At 38.1% G+C, this 24,382-nt stretch overlaps 1 protein-coding gene across 1 annotated transcript; it reads left to right on the top strand.

Moving 5' to 3' along the window:
• On the top strand, positions 1-22,721 carry LOC139737787 (rhodopsin-like). Its single transcript, XM_071648463.1, has 4 exons — positions 1-206; positions 18,372-18,505; positions 20,785-20,863; positions 21,704-22,721. Exons 1-4 carry the CDS (start codon positions 1-3, stop codon positions 22,719-22,721), a joined length of 1,437 nt encoding a protein of 478 aa, XP_071504564.1.
• The last annotated feature ends 1,661 nt before the right edge of the window (positions 22,722-24,382 follow it).

Raw genomic sequence — 24,382 nt, 5'->3', positions numbered from 1 at the left:
ATGGATAACTTCACCACCACTTTATCGGTCTGGACGGGGCAGGATTCGAACACGATGATGATGACGACGAACGCGTCATCGACCATGGTGTCGACAACGGCGGAATCCTTGCCGCCCTTTTTGGACCACGGTCTTTCTATCGTTCTCATTTTTGCCTTCATCTTCGGTGTGGGGGGAAATGCCACAGCCATTCACCTTTTCATTAAGTAAGTACCTGAACTTACAGTATGCCACGGCCATTCAGTACTTGAACTTACGGTAGGCCACGGTCATTCATACTGTATTTTTGTTAAATAAGTACATGCCATGGTCATTCATCTTTTCATTAAGCAAGTACTTGAACTTATATTTTGTCGATAAGAAGATCTGTAGCGGAATACGAGTAAATAGAAGAAAAAAATGAAACAATGATTCTTACTTTAATTTACCAACTGAAATTTAACAGAAGCAAGATTTTTTTTCCCTCTTATGATCTACTTCGGCAGAGCTGCCATGTGAGAATTATAACGAGCATTCCCCCTCGATGTCATTATGCTGTGCCGGTAAGATCTTAGGTGCGAACATAAATATTGCGCTCTAGTGATCATTTCAAGATCATAAGTAACACTGGCTGTGACAACGTGCGATTATCAATTATAGTACAAAAGTGCGAGTTAATACTTTATAAAAAGATTTCTAAGAATGTTATCTATTGCTTAATCTTTTCTTTCTTTTTTTTTGGTTCTTTCTGGAAGACACCGCAATTGCTTGATCATGTATTTTTTCTTCCCAATCTGATTACTTTATCTCCATCGAAGAAAAGATGATACATAATTCAAAGTATACAATGAAAGAAGTAAAGACGTCCAATTCATTTACTGTTTGTGTACAAAATGAATGTCCATAGTATAAGAGGAACGATGCATGAAAGATAGTGATCCACTGAAAACAGAGTTTGTAAGACAGGAATCACTGCATAAACAATATGCAAATAACATATTCATCTAAAATTCATCTAAAATTCATCCATGCAGAGCTGCTAGAGCATTTGTTTACTGGTACGATAAAGGCATTCTGTCAACAACGTTAGATTAGTATACACAAGAAATACGAATGTAAAATAAGATGTCACTAATATGGAATAGACACTATTCATTGAGCCTTCTGCAAGAGGAAAAAATGCGGTAGCAAAAACAATTCATACATACATATATTCACACACACAGTTGGTCATGCAAGAAAGAAAAAAAATGCACACGTAAACTAAAAAAAAGAATTATTGCAAGAACAAAGAGAAATTGACATCGCAACATATTTAATGACAAAAAAAGAAAAGAGAAAAGGAACAGAGAAAGAAAGAAGAAGAGAGGTCTCTATTCTTCATCCGTACTTACTTTTTTGATGTTTTAAGGTGCTCTTTGAGTTCACTTCTGTCCATTCAATGATGTCATAATCAGTAAGGTGTGACATCACGTTAAGAGCTCTAGAGTAGTGTGATAACAATCACGGTGCTATGGTTGACATATTGTTGTAACGTTCTTGCGAGTTTGATCTTTGTCAGAATGTATGTCCGCATTCGCTTGTACGCGATATTACTTTATGAATAGAATGTCGTACGAAGTTAAACGTGATTAAAAACACTTAACCATTCGTCCGGTCGGGTAAACAATGGCCGCGTATCAGCGCGGCAAATTCTAAATAAGACTGAGAAAATTAGGGACGCTTTACCATAAAGAGCATATCATCCATGCTTTCATTGTTTATTCATTTAGAATCATAATGTAAGAGGAAATATAAAATCAAATTGCTTTAGTTGATTATGGCTTACGCCTTTCGAAGTCAAATCGACAATAATGGCAGCGTAATTGAATATACATTGCTTTAATCGAGGATGCAGGAAAGACTGTTATTGTCGTGAGGATGTGAAAATGATAATATTGGGGTGATCAAACCCTATGCCACAATATAAAATCAAATGTTTGAAGATAAGCAAATAATTATTATCACAACGTACTAGTTAAATGAATTTTCTATTTTTTTTTTACATTATAAGACCGTCAAACTTATATAGCACTGTCTGATAACGTCATCTCCTGTTATCACAACGGCATACAGTGCCTAGCACTTTAACCAGGTGCGGCGTTGCTCTAAACCAATCGTCATCACAAAGTGTGAAGTTACTCGCCTACGAAACATTCGGCCTCGACAAGCGTGAGTGGTGGCCGTCTACGACGCAATCGCCCATGAAAGTGAATTCATTAATTTCTGCTCCTCGTTTTATACTGTGGCCCTTCATAGTTGCGTTAAGTATGGGTTGATTAGACGTTTGTGCGTTTATTCAAGCCTGCAGAGCGAATTTCTCCGCGCTCAACGCTCTATTTAAGAAAACTAACTATTCCATTGCCTTACGGGACAAGTATTAGTATCCTGACCTCCCGCAAGCATGTAGCTCCCGTTTAATTTCTCTATGGGGAAATAAGAAGGGGTGCTACGATAGACGTTCTCTGCGTGGCCGGGCCGCGGCCCGAACGCCGTCTTTCACTCGCGCCGATGTTCAATGCACACCAACTCACTGACTGCACATGCAGACGCTATGAGAAGAAATGCAGATGAATTTTACAAATAAGATGTCATTGTTGTCGTTGTTTTTTTCTGGTTAAAACCACCTTGTATATGTCTCTAAAAGTGTGGGTAGAATTTGACATAATTAAAATTCTAATCACGACAAACATTACATAAAATCACGACATTATCGACAATGAACAGTTGCATTGCGTACAAAGTTATTAAAAAACTACAGCGGTCGGGCCAAACAGCGTCAGAATTTATTAATCAAGTGTGCTGGATGGGGGAGGGGAGAGATATCAAGAGAAAGGCGACACGAAGCTTTCCCTTCAATTAATTCAAGTAACGTAATTATGTAGAAAGTTCATATTAGCGCTCAGAATATGATTTCTTCTTCTTCTTTTTGTCTGCATCTCTTTTGTAACACTGTTAATAATTTTTTTTTTTTTAATCTAACGAGTAACAGATTGTTAGAAGAGCAGGACAAATATAAAGGGAGGAGTTTTCTTTTCATAGGAATACCATCGACGGCACTGAACAATATTTTTTGTGCTGAAATTGTGCATCGAGTCGTTTTAAAAAATGTGATGAAAACCTTCAAAAACCATCCTTTCTGTGACATTATTGAATACCAAATTGCCAGTTTAAAATTCATTCCGAGAGTACAATATCTGCTCTTTCGTAGGCAAATGACTTGTTTGCAGTTGAATGAATTTAGGAGAACATATCCAAAGTCAACCCAAATGGACAAATCAAAATGTTAATGTGGGAAAGTGTTAGAAGACTAAGGATTTAATAAGATAATGCCGACATGATATCATTTCGTTTGCTGACGCTGTGAGACAAGGAATTGATGTGAAAATACCAAAAAAAAATTTCATCCTAATTGCTTCCAGTTTTGTTCTATAGCATGTAACCAAATTCACCGAAATTGGTTTACTTTAAGGTAAATTAATTAAAACTTCCATCGTACACAGGTATGCCATTATTTTGTCAGAATTATGTAACATCTCTTCGCACTTTGATGTTTGAAGTAGTGTTTGTTTACGGTAATTAGGAAGTGTGTTTTTTTTTTTGGTTGCTTTTTTAACCGATGAAGTAAATTACGTAAACGCAGCATTATTTGATTTTATATTAATACAGTCAATATGTCTATTCCGCGCAAATACAGTTATTGGTCAACCTTCACAAGAAGATTCCTACATCAAAGAATGTAGAGCAAAAGTGTTTGATACTGAAAATTTATTGCGGAATTAAATTTTGCATTTCTAATCTCTGGCGTCATGCCCCTCCCAACCCCAAGCCCCAAAACAAGACCAACAATGCAGAAAGAAAAGATATTAAGAACAGATTTTGTCTCTCATGACCTACTCCCTAATTCTACTGAAATCGATCAGACTACATAGTATCATAGATACATACCTAGCAACTGATAAGTTATTGTTGAACGATGCCAAGTTTCTCATTTCAGGACCATTTATTCTTATTTTGTTGAAAACAGTAATTATAGGCGCCGTGCCTGTCATGGTACACTGAGTGTAAAATGAAAGGGTTATGATTATGACATGTAATCTACAGCGTCGTCGACTCATATCATCATAATGAGCGACAACAAACATGTCGACCATGAATGTTTCATGAGACTGTGGTGAATCGATGGAAGTGATGGATCACCACTGACATGGAATTACATGGGCAAGCACACTGTGTATGGTTGTTGATAAATGATATGGCAGTTCGTAAGGTAACGCTCGACCGGATTATATGTATCTCATCTTATGTCACATTCTTGATCGTCAAGTCATAAGATTACGTTAGAGTCGTTTTTGAAAAAAAAAATGAAGGGATGCATCACTTCCGATAAAGGTACATCATTTCCAAACAGTTGCACTGCCTCTCTGATGTCTGTTTCTTGATATGGTGATAATGATGTTTGATGAACAATTGCTAGATTTGGACAATTCGCAAAAAGACTGACAAATTAGGGTATCCATTCAATCCGTGATTTGGGTGATTGGCTAAAAAGAACTTTTGAGATGCTCATCAAAGAACAGATTTGAAAAAAAAAAATCCCGCTCCAGGATTCGAACATATATCTCGCAGACGATAAACTACAGGTTCTGCTCATAATACGATACGTATTGCACAAAATCTCCCTAAGTTGAAGTCCAAGTTTCAATTTCAACCAAGTGTTAGACATGATCCCGACATCAGTCAGAGAATGGAAGGCACACTTCAACAAGAGAGCCCAAAGTGTCAGCTACAACATATCAAAAACCTGGCAGAAAAATCGTCATGACCAATATTGAACCATTTCTTAATAAACGGAAAGGGATTATGAAACTACAGCTATTCTAAAAATTTAGGATATGATATGGAATGCAGAGATTAATCACAGGACGCTGTAAAATTGCCAGTAAAAAAAAAAACATTACTGAGGATTCTAAGATCTTTCAAATACAGTACAGCTTACAATACACCCTGTCGTAACTCCTGACATGTGCTTTTTGGAGACGTTTCTACATAAGTACAATTCGAAAGCAAGGAGACGACAAGAGCAAGGATAAGTCACGGCATAAGTCGTCTACTAGCGTGGGTAGGAGAAATTCGTTTCCCTTCATTAGCATTTTGATAAGAACCGAAAAAAAAAACCAGAGGAACAAACGTGAACTTTGTGTTTGATCCCTTTATACGCCTTACTGCTTGGCATCGCGACTTGGGCAGAAAATTCCACAGTAGAGCGTATAGACCTGCCTCCGCATAGGGGTGGAGGTTGGGGTGGGGGGGGGCAAACGGATCCAAATCTTCGGGAAATCTTGTCTTTTACATCACTCTCCACTCCAATACTCACGGTAACAAATCTGTTGTTGATAAGTGGTATGCTCCTCCGTATTCCCCCATTTCACTAAACCATCTAATGAATACAATACTAGTACATTTTAAACCCTTCTAACAAATAACACATGCACAAACACACAACCCATGAACGCGCATGTAAAGTAGATGCATTGTATGATGTAGAATATGTTTGTTTAAACGTATAGGTGTGTGTTCAAATCTTTGACATGCTGTCAAATATTTAGGCCAACATAATGTATTTCATAGTAGACAAAATCAATTTGCTTACACATATGTCTTTGCCTGGAGACACCTTTTCTATCGGGTCGAATATCCCCTCTAAATTATTTTGTGTCTTTTTTTTCCACTGTGCTCGGACTCAGGTGCACCTGTCTGAATAAATCAAAATAATATCCGCTTGTATGGGCGGATGAATTCCTTCTTCGGTAGATGCTGACTCACTGTGTCTTAGTTGCGCGAAGTATCACTGGATCACGGATGGAGTTTGTTTCGTTGTTTTGCGCTTATTTGTTTGCCACCGCGTGCGAGGTGTCGTGGGTCTATACGCCAAGCTCATACCCTACTTTCATTGTCGGGGTCACGGCTTCGCCGATCATTTCACCCGAGGGGAACACGCTGTCTCACGTATCTGCCTGTTTCTTTCATAGTGTCATTTTCTTCTTTTAGGCAAACTTCCCACTACTAGATTCCCTTCCTCCAACAGCTCCTACCACTTCCAATCCCCTCTCCTATTTTGAGTCAGGGCCATCTGTTCTCGTTATTATTTCTTCTGCTCGTTACATTCCCCAATCGTCGTTAAACACAGATACGAGAACAACCTTGTTTAAAATTGAATATGGCCACAGCTTTAGATCATTGGTCTGAGAAGGTGAGAGAAGTCTTTATAGGCCTCGTATTCTGTACACTAAACTCGAAGATTCAAACTAATATATATACAAATATATATTACATATATACATTATTTTTTTTAGGCAGCCTTGGCCATAAAATTGATTAATTTCTTCGGCAAAAGGTTTTCGTTGCGACACCGAAAACCTCTCGTCGACCTTTTATACTTGTCGCTGATGAATCGCGATACGCTGCAAAATTCATGAAAACATGTTTACAACTTTCCAAAACCAACTACCGATCAGTGGTTTCAGATGTTGTAGAAAGGTCGACGATCAGTCTTCAACTTAGGCCTTTTGTGTGACCTTGGGCTACAGATTTTCTCGTTTGTTTGTTCGTTGGTGTTATTCCTATTTTGTTGCTTTCTCGAAATCCTCATCGGCTTCATGCTTAAGGTATGAATTCCTCCAAAAATAGCGTAGGCATATAGTGCACGCCGAATCTCCGGTGGTTCAAGATTACAGCGACACAGTCCTTGGGTTGATATCTTCTGTAAAGCACGACATTGATGAATAAGATATATGGTCAATGATTATTAAATCGCCTCCGATGAGTGTGCTGCTATGCATCATTTCCTCATTTTGTGTGACGTACAATAGCAATGAGTTAGCGATGAAACCATCCCCCGCCTCTGTGGTGATGTGAAGACTGTTCGTGGTGTGGCCTTGGACATTTTCTGTAAATAATAATATTGTCTACCCACGAGCCTCACATTTTTTTTTGCACATGCAATTTCCACTCCAAAAGAAAAAAATTGCGCATCCGTAAGTATATAAACATGAAGACTTGCTATCTCTTGCTTTATTGGCACTCATAAAGTATATAGCTTTTCAGCCTATAGGATATTTAAACATGGAGTCCATGCAAAATCGTACAGCACCTGCAGGTTCTACCCACCCCTACCCCCACCCCCGGGACGTATACCACATGTTTTACCCCTCTTCATCAAACTCTATCGGTTCCCTCTCTCTGAATGTATTGATTTTCAATTTTAAAACCATATCACCATATCTAATTGACATGTTTATTCCCTACAAATCGGTTTGGGTGTTGTTGTTTTCGTGAATGTCTGCATCTGTGTGCGTATGTGTGTGCGTGTATGTGGGTTTGTGTAAGATTATCAGTTCATACTCATGATTATATGTTAATAACCACCTTTTTGTAAGGCGCTGTGATTTTTCTATTTTTTTATTTATTTATTTATTTATTTATTTTTTTTTTTTTTGGGGGGGGGAACAGCGTTTACCAAATTACTGATTATTACTATTATATGTTTCCCCGGTCAATGTCATACTTTTGTCATTCCAAAAATGTGCATTCAAATTCACACAGCGCACGCACGCTATTTATATTCGGGCATTCAAATTCAGAATCGGAGCGATCGATTTCATTTATGGGAGCTCTATTTCGTTTTCGTCAAATCAAATTCACGCATGTGCGTTCAATTTCCAGATGCGAGCACTGGATTTCCTGCTCGTGCATTCAAATTCACGCGGTAGTTCCGATGAGCTTGTCTGGCGAATTCAATTTCATTTTCAGACTATCAATTTCCCACTTCGTGCAATCATTTAATGAAGGAAATAGGATAGATTTTTTGAAGAATGGAGTAATCTTCTTGGCAATGGAGTTAGGATGAGGGCAGAAGGGGGCGAAAGTTTCTCATAAAGCAAGCAAAGAGGTATACGCAACCCAGGGTTATATGTATTTAATTATGTTTAATGCTTCTGTATTCAAATTGACTTGTGTTCATGTACTTTTGATTTTTCGTATCAAGAAATTTTGAATTATTAGGTCCAATCAGCGGTGTATCCAAACCACACAACAATTTAAACAAAGTCGTTGATGGCACAAAAGGGCAACACTATCCACACGATGTATCAATTTAAAGACAAACTGACGCACACTATGATCTCACAAAGTTCTGCAAAAGTAAACCAACAAGATCAGTAAACAACGACAAGACGTATACAATATTCGTGTCATCATTTTCAGTGTAGTCGCAATTGTTTTTTTTTTCTCGAAGGTGTCAATCAACCTCCCCTATTATGTCCGTTTGGATACAGTGCCTGATGTGCCTTTATATTGCTGTCATTTTACCTTCGTCATCCTCGTAAAGTTAGATTAATGTCAGAATGAAGAGGTGAACATTATACGGCAAAATACATTATCCACATCATGAAGCCCAATCTACAATAAGCTAAGTGAAAAAGACACGCATACACGATCCCAAGCTTTTTAAACTGAAATAATGTAAGACTTCTTGTAAATTGAGTGTGCTTATTTGGAACATGGTTGCCTTTTCATGAATTTGAATGACCGACGAGATTCCGTCGTCGGCTTGAAATGAATTCGAATGCTCATTGCTGAAATGCATGCTCCTATCTTGAATTTGAATGACGCAAATGAATCATTGATTGCTCCAATAGTGAATTTGAATGACCGAATTATGAATTTGATCGCTGATTCAGTGCTGCGAGTGTGGAATGCGTGAAATTGAATGCTCGGGACAGGAACTTGAATGACAAAAGTATGAAATTGACCGAGAAAACCTATATTTCAATCGACCGAAAATTCCCGCAGCATAACAAAAGTATGAAATTGACAGAGAAAACCTATATTTCAGTCGACCAAAAATTCCCGAAGCATAACACTTTTCAAATTTCTTTTCATATCAATACTTCCAACGACAAAATAAGAGTTGCTATATAGTACGGACCTTGAACCTTCAGACAATTATATCGAAGGTGGTGAAAAGTTTAAAACTCCACACTCACTCTTAAGGTTTATCCTATGAGAGTGGGATCAGTGGTTGTCTTTCCGATGATCTGCCTGAATCTAAATGGAATTAGATATAACGTAGATAAAAGTCTCTACAAGATGACCATCGCAGAATTTACGTTAAGGTAGTTCAATGATGATTTGATATTCCTACAGGACTATTTCACTTTTATTTTGCGGGGGGGGGGGGGGGAGGGGTGGGTAAGGGAGAAGAAGAGAGGAAAGAGGAGAGCAGTACAGTAATGCAATTATAGGTTTTCCGGTCAATTTCGCACTTTTGTCAGTCCAATTGACAGAAGGTTCATTCAATTTAGCAAAAACCCTCGTTATCGCACAGTCTCTCTTTCAAAATTGAAACTTGTGCGTTCAATTTAGTACTTCGATCAATGAAATTTGCTTATGTGGCTTCCAAATTCGTAGAAAGGGCATTCAATTGGCTGATACTCTACGTTCATTCAAATTCGCCATCACTCGCCGAAAAGGGTATTTGAGTCATTCATTTTCGCGAATGGGCAGTCAAATTCCAAACATTTTTGCTCAAATTTACGTCATGTTATTTCTTTTTTGAAAAGGTGAGAACATATAAACGTGTATTTCTATGTGGCTTTTTTATCCTCAGACTGTTAAGCAGTAAAAGTATCATATTTTTGCCCCTATATAACTCGAGTTGTTCTGTAACGCCCCCTTTCTTTCATACATGTCATTATATGCCTACGTACATGTACCAGTACTACAGATTAACTTCATCTATTCATGACAGCACAAGTTAGATACAGACGTATATCTCAAGAAGACAGAGAAAGAATTATAGAAACATTTGAGGATCATAACCTTCACTTCCTAGAACTGGCCGACACACTGAGAAAAAGCGTTCAACGGCCAGATAAGTTGTGGCCACATGCACTTTCTTCGGACTGGGAGACTCAATAAGTACATCGAAAAAAAAAACTTGTCAAAATCTCTATATTGAATACTAAGATATTAAATGCAATAATGCTAACAAAACAATAACTATATGATGAAAAAAGATTAAGAAAAAAACCAAAGCATAAGCATGTGTGCTAAATTGACGACAGAATATGTTAAATTGGATGCCCAAAAATGAATTCAAGTGAACGAGCGCAGCATATACGTGACTATAATCATTCTAAATTGAATGAACGAATAACGAAATGGTGCTTGTCTTACGAATTTCAGTTGAAAAAGTGTTAATTAGAATGAGGTTAGAGGTAATTTGAATGCTCCAAAATGAATTTGAATGAAGAGATCATAAAATTGAACGACCGAACATGTCATCTACGTTAAATTTGGTAAATTGAATGCATCAATAACGAACTGGACTGACAAAAGTGCGAAATTGGCCGGGGAAAACCTATACTAAGTGAAAGTCGACTGATGATAGTTGAATACGCCGAAATACAAGAAAGAAACTCACTTGAAACCCACATTTTGGTGATGAAATATTCGCAATTAAAACGACACAGTTGCTTTGCTTTTTGAACATCGATTTCGTGCCGAAGACTGATAATGTCCGCAGGAAAAATTATGTTTTGTCCTTCTCGCATTAGTAACTTACTTGAATCTAAGGTATTAATCTTATTATGTTTAATGCTGACTAGTACCGCATTCTGTCCAGTGCATGGTTAATGTCATTAGCATTAAGATATCACTATCAAAAAGATATCACTTTAAATAGCTATCATCATAAACATTGTTATCTTATTTTCAACTCAATTCATATCTTATTTTGATTCATAAATCAATATTCATATATCACTTTCTTTTTCTTGTAAGTACTGTGTATATTGTGACATGAACATATACATTAGAGAAATTTTATCATATGTTTGTTTGTTTGATTTTTATCTACACTGTATTTTCAACATAATTTCACATGTAAGTCAAAATTCTTTTCAATGATATAACAGAAAGTCAATATACAATGTACATGATTCGAAGAATATGAATATGTTAGTACACAAATCACATTGACAAAATCTATATCACAATATCAAATTAACTAAGAAATTACGCAGAATGACTGCAACTTAGCGGTTACCTGAACACGCTATAGCCAAGAATACTATGGGGGGGGGGGGGGGAAGGCAAAATGAATACTAATCATTGTAACATCTAAGCGAACAGTGTGTAATGTACGAAAACTGGAGTATTATTAAACATGGCGTATCATAAAGTGCGAAATACGGGGTCTTATCAAGTATCATTCCCTTATTTATTCATGATTATCACTTTATCTTTCTATCTATCTAAGCTATGCATTCATAAACTTTTTGAATAGTTTGAATAGTGAATATATATTCCAATTTTAATTCATTCAATATTGCGTGTCGCGACATTATTATATAGGCTGCATGCTTACTTTCGTCTTTTCGTAGGTTTCTTCTTTATCTTAAAATATGTATAATTCTGTGGGGAATCAAAGGTGCCAGCGAACTCTCCTATAGCTCTGAGTTGAACGGCCCCTAAGCATCATATTTTCCTCGAAAACATACAAAAATGTGCATGTTTCAGTTGTTGGGATTGTTTTCTTTCTTTTTAGGGGAGCGTGAAACTGTCCTTTTAATGCTCTCGACGCCTTGTAAGGCGAAGACCCGGACTATTCTGTCGTATCCATATTCAAGATTATCCGTCGCAATTAGCTCACTTGAAGCGAAATGTACTCCTCATGAATTGTCCAAAGACCACGAGCGGTATTACTCGCTGTCTCCGCGTGAATTGCAAATTGAAGTTGGAGTTGATGGACACATTCGGACGTACTGGAGCTTTTTTGTTTTCACGCTAGCGCGTAATCGCATCTGATTTGGAGAGTCATATCATTCCTTCCTTCACGGAAAAGAATATTGAAAATGTATCTTGACAACTCAATAACTGTAACTTCTAAAAAGTGAAGAGCAAAAGAGTGCACTGTAAGATGTAAGAATGACGGTTTGGCGCTCGTTGCCAGAAACGTTGGGTTGCTTGACCTAACACGTTACACTCTATGGATTCACAGGCCAATGCTTTGTATCAGAGAAATAGGAAGAAACAAGCATCATACATGAATATTATTTATGCATGATGTGATACATGTATAGATCTCTAATGTGAAGTAGATTGCTTACGCCTTTGACATTCCCTATATTATATTCAAACCCCAAAAAGTTTTTTTTTCTCTAAACCCTTTCTTTATGATTCCGCTTTTAAGGGTCTGTGTGTCCTTCCTTGACTCCCTCGTGTGTGTGTGTTTTTCAGTTTGATTGTCTGTTTAATGTGGGTGAGTGATTTCAGACAGAGATAATTACTAAAGCGATGTCACGGGAGCAGATTTCTCCTTTCTATCTGGGTTTTATTCCTTTCTCTTTTTTAATATGCTTTTTCGTTTGTGTTGGCTTTGACATTTATTTCTACATTATTTTGTGTGTGGGTTTTTTTTTTCTCTCCGTGTTTGATGAGGGCCCCATGTATTATCTGCTTGCACTGCGACGAGTCTGTAAGTACTTGCAAAACGCTTCCCTCCGCTGAGAGCATGGCGACTACGCGGTGTAATCCCAAAATGCATGCGGCACTCCGGCTTACTTCATCATTGAAGAGGAACATTCCAGATTAACCCTTTCTGTGCCAGAAACTTTGGACAACGCTTCGGGGTCTTCTGCAAATCGGCACTGAAAGTACACAAAGTCTTAAAAAATAAACAAATAAACAATCAAACGAACAAGATATTTAGACAATCGTAATGTAGCCTTTGTATTCTTTTTCTTCTCCCCCTCCTTTTTTTGTGAGACCATCACGGCCTTTCCACTAGGCAGTAGATAAGCTGCTTAAGCTTTTTTGCTTGGCTTGCAAGCGAACCGCTTGAATGTCATTGTCGCTCTACTCACAGAGCTGATGTGAAGAGACTAATCCTTGATGGCGCATTATACCACAGAGACTAAGTTTAAAACGACAGCCGCAGCAACAAAAACAAAAGAGTGCAAAACAATGCGAAACAAAGCACACATACTTGTCAAATACATGGACGAAAATGAAAGGGTCAGAAGGTAATAGACTCAGCAGCAGGGGACCAAATATCGACACTCGCGTCACTGTGTGTGTTTCTCGTGTTTTGTGTTAATTTGCTCTTCATACATGGCAAGATACTTGTAATGATGACAATAAATTAGCGGAAGCGTGTCAGTGTTTTGTTTTACTTGATTTAAATCTGATTTTTGTTGTTCATCTATAGTGATAGAGGGTCTTTGCTCGTGTGTATTTTTGGGTATTTCTTTTAACCTCCATATGAAAAGTATACAGCATTAGTCATTATTGTGGGTTTTTTTTTTTCAAACTTATCATCAGCATTTGCGCCTGATACAAATTACCACGCTTTCTGATTCGAGCTGATTTGATTGGATCTGATTTATCGGTTTCTGTATTATCATTGTATATGCACATACATGTACGTGTGTGCATAGGACCTACATTGTTGATGCCATATGTACATAAACATAAGTTGTTAACAATTTTTTCTCTCTTATTCATATCGTTTATAATACTCTAGTTGGTAAAGTTAGAGAAAAACTATACTGCTGTACTGCTATAACAGGGTTTAAAGGAAAAAAAAACTGTGTGGGCAATAATTGGGAAGTGGTCTGAAGACAGTTTATAAAGAGGAGGTGCGCGATACACGCACAAATGACATGTATTGTGGTAAAACGATCAAGATTATTTATTGCTTGAGTTGGCTGAAATATTGAGCGGTTTGCATACTAAAGAAACTATAACAGTATTCCTATGTAGATGTGGAAGCGTTTGCAATATTCTTGGTTTTTCGCTTTATCCATAAGATCTAGACAGATATGCATAGATAATTTGAAAACGGGAAATCGAAATTCATGGCACTGTGCTAGGATATTTACAGGAGAAAATGGGAAAATGATTAGTTCTCTTGATGCCTGGGACGGAAATATCTTCCTACGTTCTGGGAATGCATATAATAAGTTTGTCATCTGTAACTTGCGCAACCCCCCCCCCTTTTTTGGAGGGGGGGAGGGGAGGGGAGGGGGTGGGGTAGCCACTTTCAACAATCAAGAATAGGTACAATGTCTGATATTGACAGAGTTCTCATTCAACTGTTGTGAATGTGTTAATCGTTAAACGTAAGGTTATGCATGTTTCAATGAAGAGTTAATTTCGAGTGAAAATGAGAACGGTCAGTTGTAGTGATTTTTTTTTTTGAATTGGTTCAAATTTGAAAAAAAAATCATATTTCGATATTTGGAGGAGACGGTATGTGGAGTGAGAATGTGAATCCTGATATGTCTCTGTGGTGTGAACACTGAGTTTTTTTATGATTATTGCTTTCATGCATACAGCACCAGAAGTTAAGAGGAAAGCTATGGGTTTCATAACACTGTTACCATTGTTGTGGTTCAATTCAAACTTCGTCGAATTCCTACAGATTTTAACTTTTTGAAGCATTTGGCATTCATTCTCATTTTATTGCTTCATTTCTAAACTATAAGCAAAAAATCTCGAGGAATGAAATATCATGCAACTTATATAGACTTGAAGCATGAGTAAACAGGCACTGTTTTATCGAGTGACAAAATTGTGTTTTCCCTCATTAGATAAAAGCAGGCCACGTGGTGACATGCTAAAACAACAAACGTGCCTTTACTATATACCTTAACTTCAGGTTTCTGATATATATTTGGTGAGATAATGAGAAACCTCTCATGAAGTATGAAAGAGTATGTGATTCTAAGAGGGATTCAACATTCATTTGATGAAAATCGGTTTTAAAATGGCTGAGATATCCTAAAAGAGCATTCCTAATTAAAAGCGGGACCCACCTTTTATCAGGATCGCTTTGTTTTACTTTGTATTTGGATGTCTCAGCGATTCCAAATCCGATTTTCATCTAATAAACTTTGAATTCCTCTTAAAATAGTGTGCTTTGCACTATTAGTGGTTTCTTGGTATCTCACAAAAAGTAACAAAGTCCCAATTCTAATCTCCACCAATTCTATACAATCCTCAGTATGGCGGTCGTACAGACTTGAAATGAGATAAATGTTACGGCACAGACACTATTCTTTGAGCCGTGTTTCGACAAGAAAATCATAATGCATTGTCAAGAAAATTTCAGGTTTCAACCTTTCACGAAGAATATCGATCACTTCCTTAATATTATGTATGCCTTCAACTTATCCTTAAATAAAAAACGCAAGCTGGCTGTTCAGAAGTATCACGAGTGAGAGTGCCAGCAAGTATAAATGTGACATTCAAATTTTCACTTTTAAAAATCAAAGGATGATCAGGGGCGGATCCAGGAATTCCGTATGAAAGAGGGGGCGCGTTTACAAAATTAAAGGGGGCGCACGCACCCCTCCCCCATTTTTTTCTTTTTATTTCTTTTGTTTCAACAAAAAATAAAAAATAAGGGGGGGCTTGCGCCGGTTGCGGTCCTCCCTGGATTCACCCCTAATGATGCTTGATGTACGCCTTTAAGTGCGATGGACTTGAGTGTCCAAACTGGGAATAAGAAGCGGCTTATTTCTTTCTCCGACTACAAATATATCGAATACTGTAAGTGTATTCGAGACAGATATTGACACTCGCAGTGTGCATAAAATATAAATGATTTGAACGAAAGGAGGGTGAACGAGATTACTATACAGAGAGGAAAATATTACAAAGAAACAAGCATTAGTAGTGGTGTGCATATAGGAAACCCATTGAAATGATGGCATCGTCGTTCTATGGGCACAGGGGGACACATCACTATCACGACCTTTACATATTGGTATTCCAGGACGTGTAATTTATCACTACAACTACAATGGCTACAATAACGTTCAACCATCGGAGTTGTTCTTTATTAATGGCAGTAAAAAGACTGGCATCTTTAAAGGAGACCTCCGGATGATTTTCAGACGTTTACATTTGAACCACTATAAATTAGTTATACTGAGTACAGAGTTTCAGAATTTATGGTGATTGGGAAGAGGAATAAGAACGTTTGCAAAATTTATAACAAATTGCAATGAAAAGGACGATAACATGGCAGCCCCACCTTAAGAATGCATGAGTTTGGGCTAAAGGAAGCAGAACAAGAGAAAAGGCATGAACAGATTATACACAGGTGAACTTGCAAGCAAGCGGTATTGTAGTTAAATTACACTGCTATGTATTTCTGGATTATGTGAGGCTCCTATGTCAGCAACGCTGTTCAGTGTAATTTTTAAAAGATTTTTCAGAGTATTAGTTTCTCTGCTCAAGAATCACAATAAATTCCACAAATCTATACATGAAGCTGTCTATTTTAAATTTGTACTACTAGTACATGATGTGAAATTATAAAAATCGTCTTGAATGCCCCTTTAATGTTTCATTTCGTTTCGTTTATGTTCCCTGACATCCATCACATATTGACTTTGACTTCTATATACTGACTGCAATTGTATGAAAGAGCAACTAATGATAACAATAATTTGCTGCATTATTTCAATCAAGCAAAACCTGAAGTTGTGATGTGAATACCTATTCACGTCGGCAGAAAAACCATCATGGACACAATATGCATAACCACAAATGGACGCCAGGGGGGTTTTAGAATATTATGAAGAAAAAAAGGAAAATCGAAAGATATGTCTTGAAAAAAGCAAGATAAGGAGGAGGGAAACGAAAAAGGAGGACGAATTGGAGAATGGCAGTGGTTTAAATACTGTGTCCAGTATTCGCACTTCATTTATGATTATGTAGCGGTTTAATCAACGCTTCACACCTGAGGAAACTTTGATTACATAACTGCGAGCGCACTTCTGTCTACCTACCATGCTTTTGGGTGGACTAATTTTCATTTCATGATTTATAGCACCTAATTAATCAGACATTCTGAAAGTCGAAATTACCTCAGGCCTTCGTAAAAAAGGGGGCATTGCATTCAAACAGCTTGCTGGTTGTATACAGTGTGTATATATATATATATATATATATATATATATATACATATATATATATAATATATAATATAAATATATACAAATATATATTATATATTTATATAATATATATATATATACATATATATATATATATATATATATATATATATATACATACATATTTAAAAAAAAAAATTTCATACAACCATGCACCTCACATTACATCTTGTCGTCTCGTCAAGTCGTCTCGTCAAGTAATCCTGTTGCTGTCCCAGTCTTGTCTCATGTTCATTAGTTTGTTCGTTGTTGTTTTGTGTGCAACTGTTTGTCTGTCTGTCTGTCTCCCAGTGGGCTCCCAAACCTTCTGTGCTGCTCTGTTGCTTTTTTCAATCAATCTCTGCATCGAACTTTTATCCAAGAGGGGCCCACACTCTACAAGCTTGTCTTTTTAATGGGTCCAATATCCAATGTTGGAATATCCCTACTGAAAGTTTTTCAATTATTATTTTCTCTGTACAAATTTACATGTATTATTTCTGTCACTGAAGAAAGTGAGATTTATGTTTATGTATTATTTCAATATGTATTATAAGCTCGGGCTTCGCCTCGTCATTGGGTACCCCCTTTTTTTATAGCAAAGAGCTAAATCCTCCCCTGCCAGTCTTACCATTGTGCATAGTGTTATGGCAACAAAAACGATGAAGATTATAGTGAAACAACCTTTTGAAAATGAACACTCATTGACCAAAATACTTAACACGATCTTCTAGTTTGAGTTTCATTTATTTATTTTTTTCTTACAAGACACATTTTGAGACAATAACATGGTGCGTGATTGGTAGTGTTGGCACTATGCGACGTATTGTGTATTGTTCGAAGGAATTTGTGTTTAACAACGTATGCATGTCCCTCAGAGTGAATCAATAATGGCACATGCACTTTACACCTATAAAGATATCATCAATGCACTTCAACTCTACAATTGAACCTCTTATCAAAAAGTGTTCTGTTCCTCGGCGGCCGGCCTTTACGGAAATGAGACTGAACGTGTACTAACTATGAATTCGTGCTGTCATTGTCTAATATATTAGCTATTCGGTTGTCATGCACTCAGCTTATAGTGTATATATCAATATATATATATATATATATATATATATATATATATATATATATATATACATACATATATACATATATACATATATATATTGCAAGGTCCTGTATCATTATCATACGTCATGTTAAATCCTAGAGTGCCAATCATTGTGTAACACTGTCAACGTTGTATCATCATTACATCTTTTGCAAGTTTGTCTTTTGGAATATGGATGATAAACTTCTCCCTACTCTTCATCGTTCTTTTTCTCTGAACAGGACGAAGTCGTTGAGAACACCGCCCAACATGCTGATTGTCAATCTGGCCCTGAGCGACCTGGGAATGGTGGTCACCAACTTCCCGCTCATGTTTATCTCCACTATCTACAACAGGTGGCTTTTCTTTGATATCGGTAAGGTGTTCAGCACGAGGAAGTCTTGGATGATGTAGCATGACAATACAATATGTCCCCCCCCCCCAAAAAAAAAAAAAAATGCAATCGGATTTCTGCATCAATAACTTCCTATTAGACTATCATGCTCTTTCAGGGTCTAAAAATATAACATCTTACCTATATTTTGCAGAAAACCCCATTCAACTCAGTTAAGTGGGCACAGAGAAATGTGGATTGCTGTAAAGCATATCATGGGTATATTTCTTCCAGGTTTAGCACATGGATGCTTTTGGAACTGCATATTAATGTGTGAACACAATGTACAGAACTTGGAGGGAAGAGATTCCTGACATCCTCATTTCTCTTTGACTACTGAAGCAAATCGGATGGAGTTTTCTGCAAGATGTGGATGATAAGTTACAATTTAATACCCTGAAATTGTGTTTAGATTAATTCAATATTTCAAAAGTTATCGTTGCGGAAGGTCCCGTTGTATTTTCTTTTTCTTTCTTTTTTTCTTTTTCTTTTTTTTTTTTTTGGGGGGGGGAGGGTGGGACATACGGTACATGTATAGTTAGTTATAGGAGACTTCCAGATGATTTCCAGACTTGAACGTCTGTAAATCAGTTATGCTGGGTACAGAATTTCAGAATTTAGGATTATTGGGTGGGGAAATGAGAATGGTCTCAAAATTTGTAACAAATTACAATGAACGAGGATGACGACAAAGTAGCTTCACATAAGAATGCATGATTGGTGTTAAAGAAGCAGAACAAAAGAAGAAAACATGCATAATTTCTACAAAGGTAAACTAATCGCGAGTACATGTACGTGATGTTGTAACGGAATTACATTGCTACTTACTGCAGCCTAGCTCCTACGTCATCATCCTTGTTCCGAATGCTGTGGGTGTTTCAGATTTTAGTCTGCTCAAGGACCACAATAGATTGTACATATCTATTCATGACACTATCGATTAATGACCTACATGCTATGAAATTATATAAATCGTCTAGGCTGCCACTTTAACACGATGTTTGTACATGCATAATGTCTATATGAATATATAGAATGTATTATTTAGAGTGAAAGGTGAATAACAGCAACCTGACAATTGGAAGTGCGTGTTTTTCAGTAATCACATAAATAATCTGATTGAATACGAGTGTAAGTCGTTATTTCAAATATACCGATTTCATTAGAAAGTAGGTCAGTCATTTTTTTAGCAAATAATTTTACAAGAAATATAACAAAAATCCCCACAAATTGATTTTGGCTATTATCATAACACCTGTGTAGACGTCATAAGGCAATCAGATGAATTAGGTTTCCAGGACAAATTTCCCATAAAGTTAAATAAAAGTAAGCATTATGTGTATATATGTATATACATAGATATATATTGACAGCTACTGCCATATCAGTTTACCAACCATGGTCTCCTAATCATTACACCTAATTGAATACTGAGTATCTTTTATAGAAAATTGATTGACTTTCAGTGAATTTGGTTTGTTGCTCCATTCACGTTTTATTTTGTTTGCAACTGAACGATGTCAGGTGCTTTCAGCAAGCGCAATATATACTGTCAGTAATCTGCCATAAGAGATGGTCTTCAGTTACCGTGAGATTATATGTCGAGGGGCAATTATCTGCCAAAATTCATTAACCTAAATACAACTCTTGTTAACTGGCATCGTTTTACCCCATCTACCTTCGCCGCTTGTACTCACAACTTCGTGGTCACTTGTGATCTGGTCTTCCTTGATTGAATCCTTAGAAAGTGGTTAGTGTCACGTATCATGCAGCTAATTGAGGACTTACGATGGGGGGGGGGGAGGGGGGGGGACGTGCTTCACCGTGCGTTGACCGTCCTCGAAATATGAGGCTACTTTCAAAGCAAAATCGAGAGAATATGGAAATGAGAAATCCCTCGAGGTGACATTATCTTACACGTGGTACTCGTAAGGCTTCTCAATCTCAGTATCATGAACTAATGTCGTGCAGATTTGGTGGTGAATTTTCGGCTTGGTAGTATGGTAACATAGCTGCAACGTAAATTAGTTATTCTTTGAACACAGTTAACCTGTAATTGTCAAATATGTCAATACTCAAGGATAGATAATTATCTTTCCTTCTGAATTCTGTAGGTGAAAATAGAAGAAAAAAATGATAAATCTTTCATATTCCATATGCCGTAGGATACCCACAATAATATGCCAATTCGTATGTTGATATTTTGGCTTATAATGAGTCACTTCTCAAGATGGACCAACTGCCTTTTCCCCGTTATCCAGGTTGTCAGTTTTACGCATTTTGTGGAGCCCTGTTCGGAATCATGTCCATCACCAACATGACAGCAATCGCCCTCGACAGGTAAAACTGCTCACATTTTCACCGAAAATTTAACACACATCACCGTATGCTTGAAATGCAATCTCTTCAGTGAGGTCTCAAGTTCTTGTGCAAGAATCGAGCACATGTCCGTCACAGAAACAGAAGAGTTTGACTCGGTGAAAATCTGGCTACATTTTGCATTGTCGAACAGTCTTTCCTGACAAGAAATCATAAGGTCAATACACGCAATTTGTACGTCTCATGAAAAAGAAAAATCTTTTCTTGTATCGTCATTTACGTGGAGGAATGGGTGCACGTCAAGAGTCCGTCAACCACGAGTCATACAGCCCACAACTCGACAATAAGCAAATAAGGCTCATGAGTCCAATACTAGGCAAAAAAAGACCCATGTGTCCGACACTTGGCAAGATAGGCTCAGGAGTCCGACATTAGGCAAACAAGGCCCACGAGCCCAACACTCATTATGCGTACACAGTTTCGGTCTCGTGTTTTGTTTATTTGTTGTTGTTCTTGTTGTTGTTGTTGTTGTTGTTGTTGTTGTGTGTGTGTGTACGTGTGTGTGTGTGTGTGTATTTTGCCTAGTTTCTGACTCGGAGGCCTTCTTAGCCTAATGTCGGACTCTTGGGCCCTATTTACCGAGTGTCGAGCTCACTGGCTGAATGACTCATGGGCCTGATTTTTAATGTCGAGCTCGCGGACTTTATGACTCGAGTGTTTGTCGGGCTCTTGGGATGACCCTGTAGGGAAAGGATGGGGGTCGGTAACAAGCATCGAATATAAGTTTTCCGATTTCGCTGTGAGTGTAATCTTCATTTCAACTCCGAACAGATATTCCACTCTCTTTGGTTCAAATTCCAGGTACTACGTGATATGCTGGTCCCTTGAGGCGGTGAAGTCGGTTACTCACCGTCGCTCACTCATCATCATTATGATCGTCTGGCTCTACGCCATCTTTTGGTCAGTGCCGCCCTTCTTTGGTGTGGGGTCCTACGTCATGGAAGGCTACGATCTCGGCTGTACATTCGACTTCATGACGCAAGACATGAACCACTACCTGCACGTCAGCTTCCTCTTTGCCAGCAGCTTCATCGTGCCCATTCTGATCATCATCTCCTGCTACGTGCAGATTGCCTTGGCGGTCCGCAAGCACCGCCACGAGTTGAACCAGGTGAGGGCGCGCATCACTGAGGAAAAGGACAAAAAGCACAAGGCTTCCATCCGCCGGGCAGACCGCGCCAAGACAGAATTTCAGATCGCTAAAGTCGGGATCATGGTAACCGTCTTGTTTTGCCTGTCCTGGATGCCATATGCCATCGTCGCCATCATCGGTCAGTATTTTAATCCCGACTACCTGACACCACTAGGGTCGCTTGTTCCTGTCATCTTTGCCAAGTGTTCTGCCATCTGGAACCCGCTGGTCTACGCCATTTCCCACCAGAAATTCAACGAGGCCATGAAGGAGCATTTCATGTCCATGTGCGGCATGAAGCCCCCGCCCAAGGGACACCGAAGCACGGGCTCCGCTGAATCCTCCGTCGTAGGACGACGTGGAATTTCCCGCCAGTATTCCTCCACCATTTCGGAGTCGTCTGTCTCGAGTACGGTCGAGCAGGACGCCATGGAGTTGAAGGACAGACAACAGGGACCCGGAGAAGCCAAGGCTACCAGGGCTCAGCAGGAAAAAAGCGACGAGGGAGGGACGTATCGGAGGGAGCCCGGGGACGCCACCTACAACCAGGACGTCAGCGTTGAAATCGAAATGCCTGAAGGCAAAAAAAGGGCGAAAGGGGATCAGGGCCACGGTGACGATCGAGTAAACGCACCCAGTGGCCTGCAGCCGGGTGTAAATGACAAGGAGTACCTCACCAAAATGTAAACTGTGCACAGGTAATTTTGATAATGGAGGCCAGCAACACAAAGTACATACCCTCGATCTAAGCGGGTTCTGCAGGTTCATGTCTGGGGGTCATTGGTGCAATGCAAAACCACTTCAGAAGGAAATCGTCACTATCGGTTCATTCGTTGAGAAGTTCAGCAATGTGCATGACGTTGTCCCAAGAACTTCTTCGAGGGAGAGAATACTGTCTGTATTCAACTATACTGCAGAGATGGTCAATCGCTGATACTTAGTTTACCTGTGCTTCAGGATGCAACAACGTGGATTTCATTGTTGCCTAGCTTCAAGGCAGTTTGCTGCTATAGCTAACATGTGCGTTCAAAATGCAACAATTCATCGGATCAAAAAGAAAATAAATAAAAATGTGGTATTATACGCATACACTTAGAGCTCGAAACAATTTGATTTTGCGAACATTTTGTAAAGAGTCTGCGACGAGGTTGAATTTGACCATAGAATTAGATAGTACATGCATCGGAAAAACAGCTCACAGCCTTGTAAATAGGTAACAGCGAAGTAGACGGCTGGATCTGTCTACCGGATCTCCTGGATCAAGCCAGATTAAAATCCGATGTCTATAATGCTCGTGGTATTTATTTACTTATTTGTTTTGACTTATTAGGATTTATTATGATTTACACACGCGTATGGGTAAGGTGACGTACCACTGAGACAGCTTTTCATTAAAATAAAAACTATTTCATGTTAGCATATTCATGATTATCAAATGATATCACTCTAAAGTTATATATATTATGAAGAGATATGTACGATGTTTATTGCTTATATAATTGGCGTTTGGAAGGCTCAATTTCAGTCATCTCCATATTTGGGCGACCGTTTATGATGTGAAAGTAACTTGTAATCATGGTCGGCCTGGAGCACGTCAGTCGTGAAAGTAGTTTCATATTTCAATTAATGCCGAAATTTTATTCTTACATATTTCTCATCAAATTTCACCACTGAAATCTGGCTTCACTAAACGATTCATTGAGCCAATGTACATGTTGTTCACGTCACTTTGAGAAATTTTCAAGCGTATATAACTCAGGTTAAATACTCATATTGCATAGTTGAGAAAACTTACACAATCGTATTTTATTCAGTTTAGACATGCGGAAAGGATGATATTACCGGTATATTATTGAAAAGATATGCCTCCGGCTCCATCATCTTTGCATGTTCCTTAGAAAGGGTAAACAACTTGTTTTCGTTTCCAAACATATTCAAGATGTATGACGGGTAGCTGTTAAGGCAAAGGATGTTGTCAGGGAAAACTGCGGATACCTGTTAACCATTTCATAATCATGTAATCCTCTTTGGACTCAAGCCTTTGCTCTTATCAGGTCTACTGCGGGTGATTTCTATCGAGTCAATGTACGGTTTTTGTTTTGCTTTTTACACTATCGGATATCTCATTCTCGCGAAAGACTGAGAAAGTGACTGGAGTTTTACGGGAACAACTTGGTTTGTCAATTCCTTCATTTTCTTGTCTGTCCACGACAGAAATGTTTAGGTGAAGGACATGCATTTTCATGGAAATACTTATATGAATGAATTGCATTGAATTGAATATGCAGATACTCTGGTGTGATAGACTACAAACACATCATGTCTATGAACGAAAAAATGCCACTACG

Source organism: Diadema antillarum, unplaced genomic scaffold (assembly GCF_040938485.1).
Source record: "Diadema antillarum isolate AM-2024a unplaced genomic scaffold, OU_Dant_1.0 seq00000705_RagTag, whole genome shotgun sequence".
Classification (NCBI taxonomy): Eukaryota; Metazoa; Echinodermata; class Echinoidea; order Diadematoida; family Diadematidae; genus Diadema; species Diadema antillarum.
This window is presented reverse-complemented; position numbering and strand designations above follow the sequence as displayed.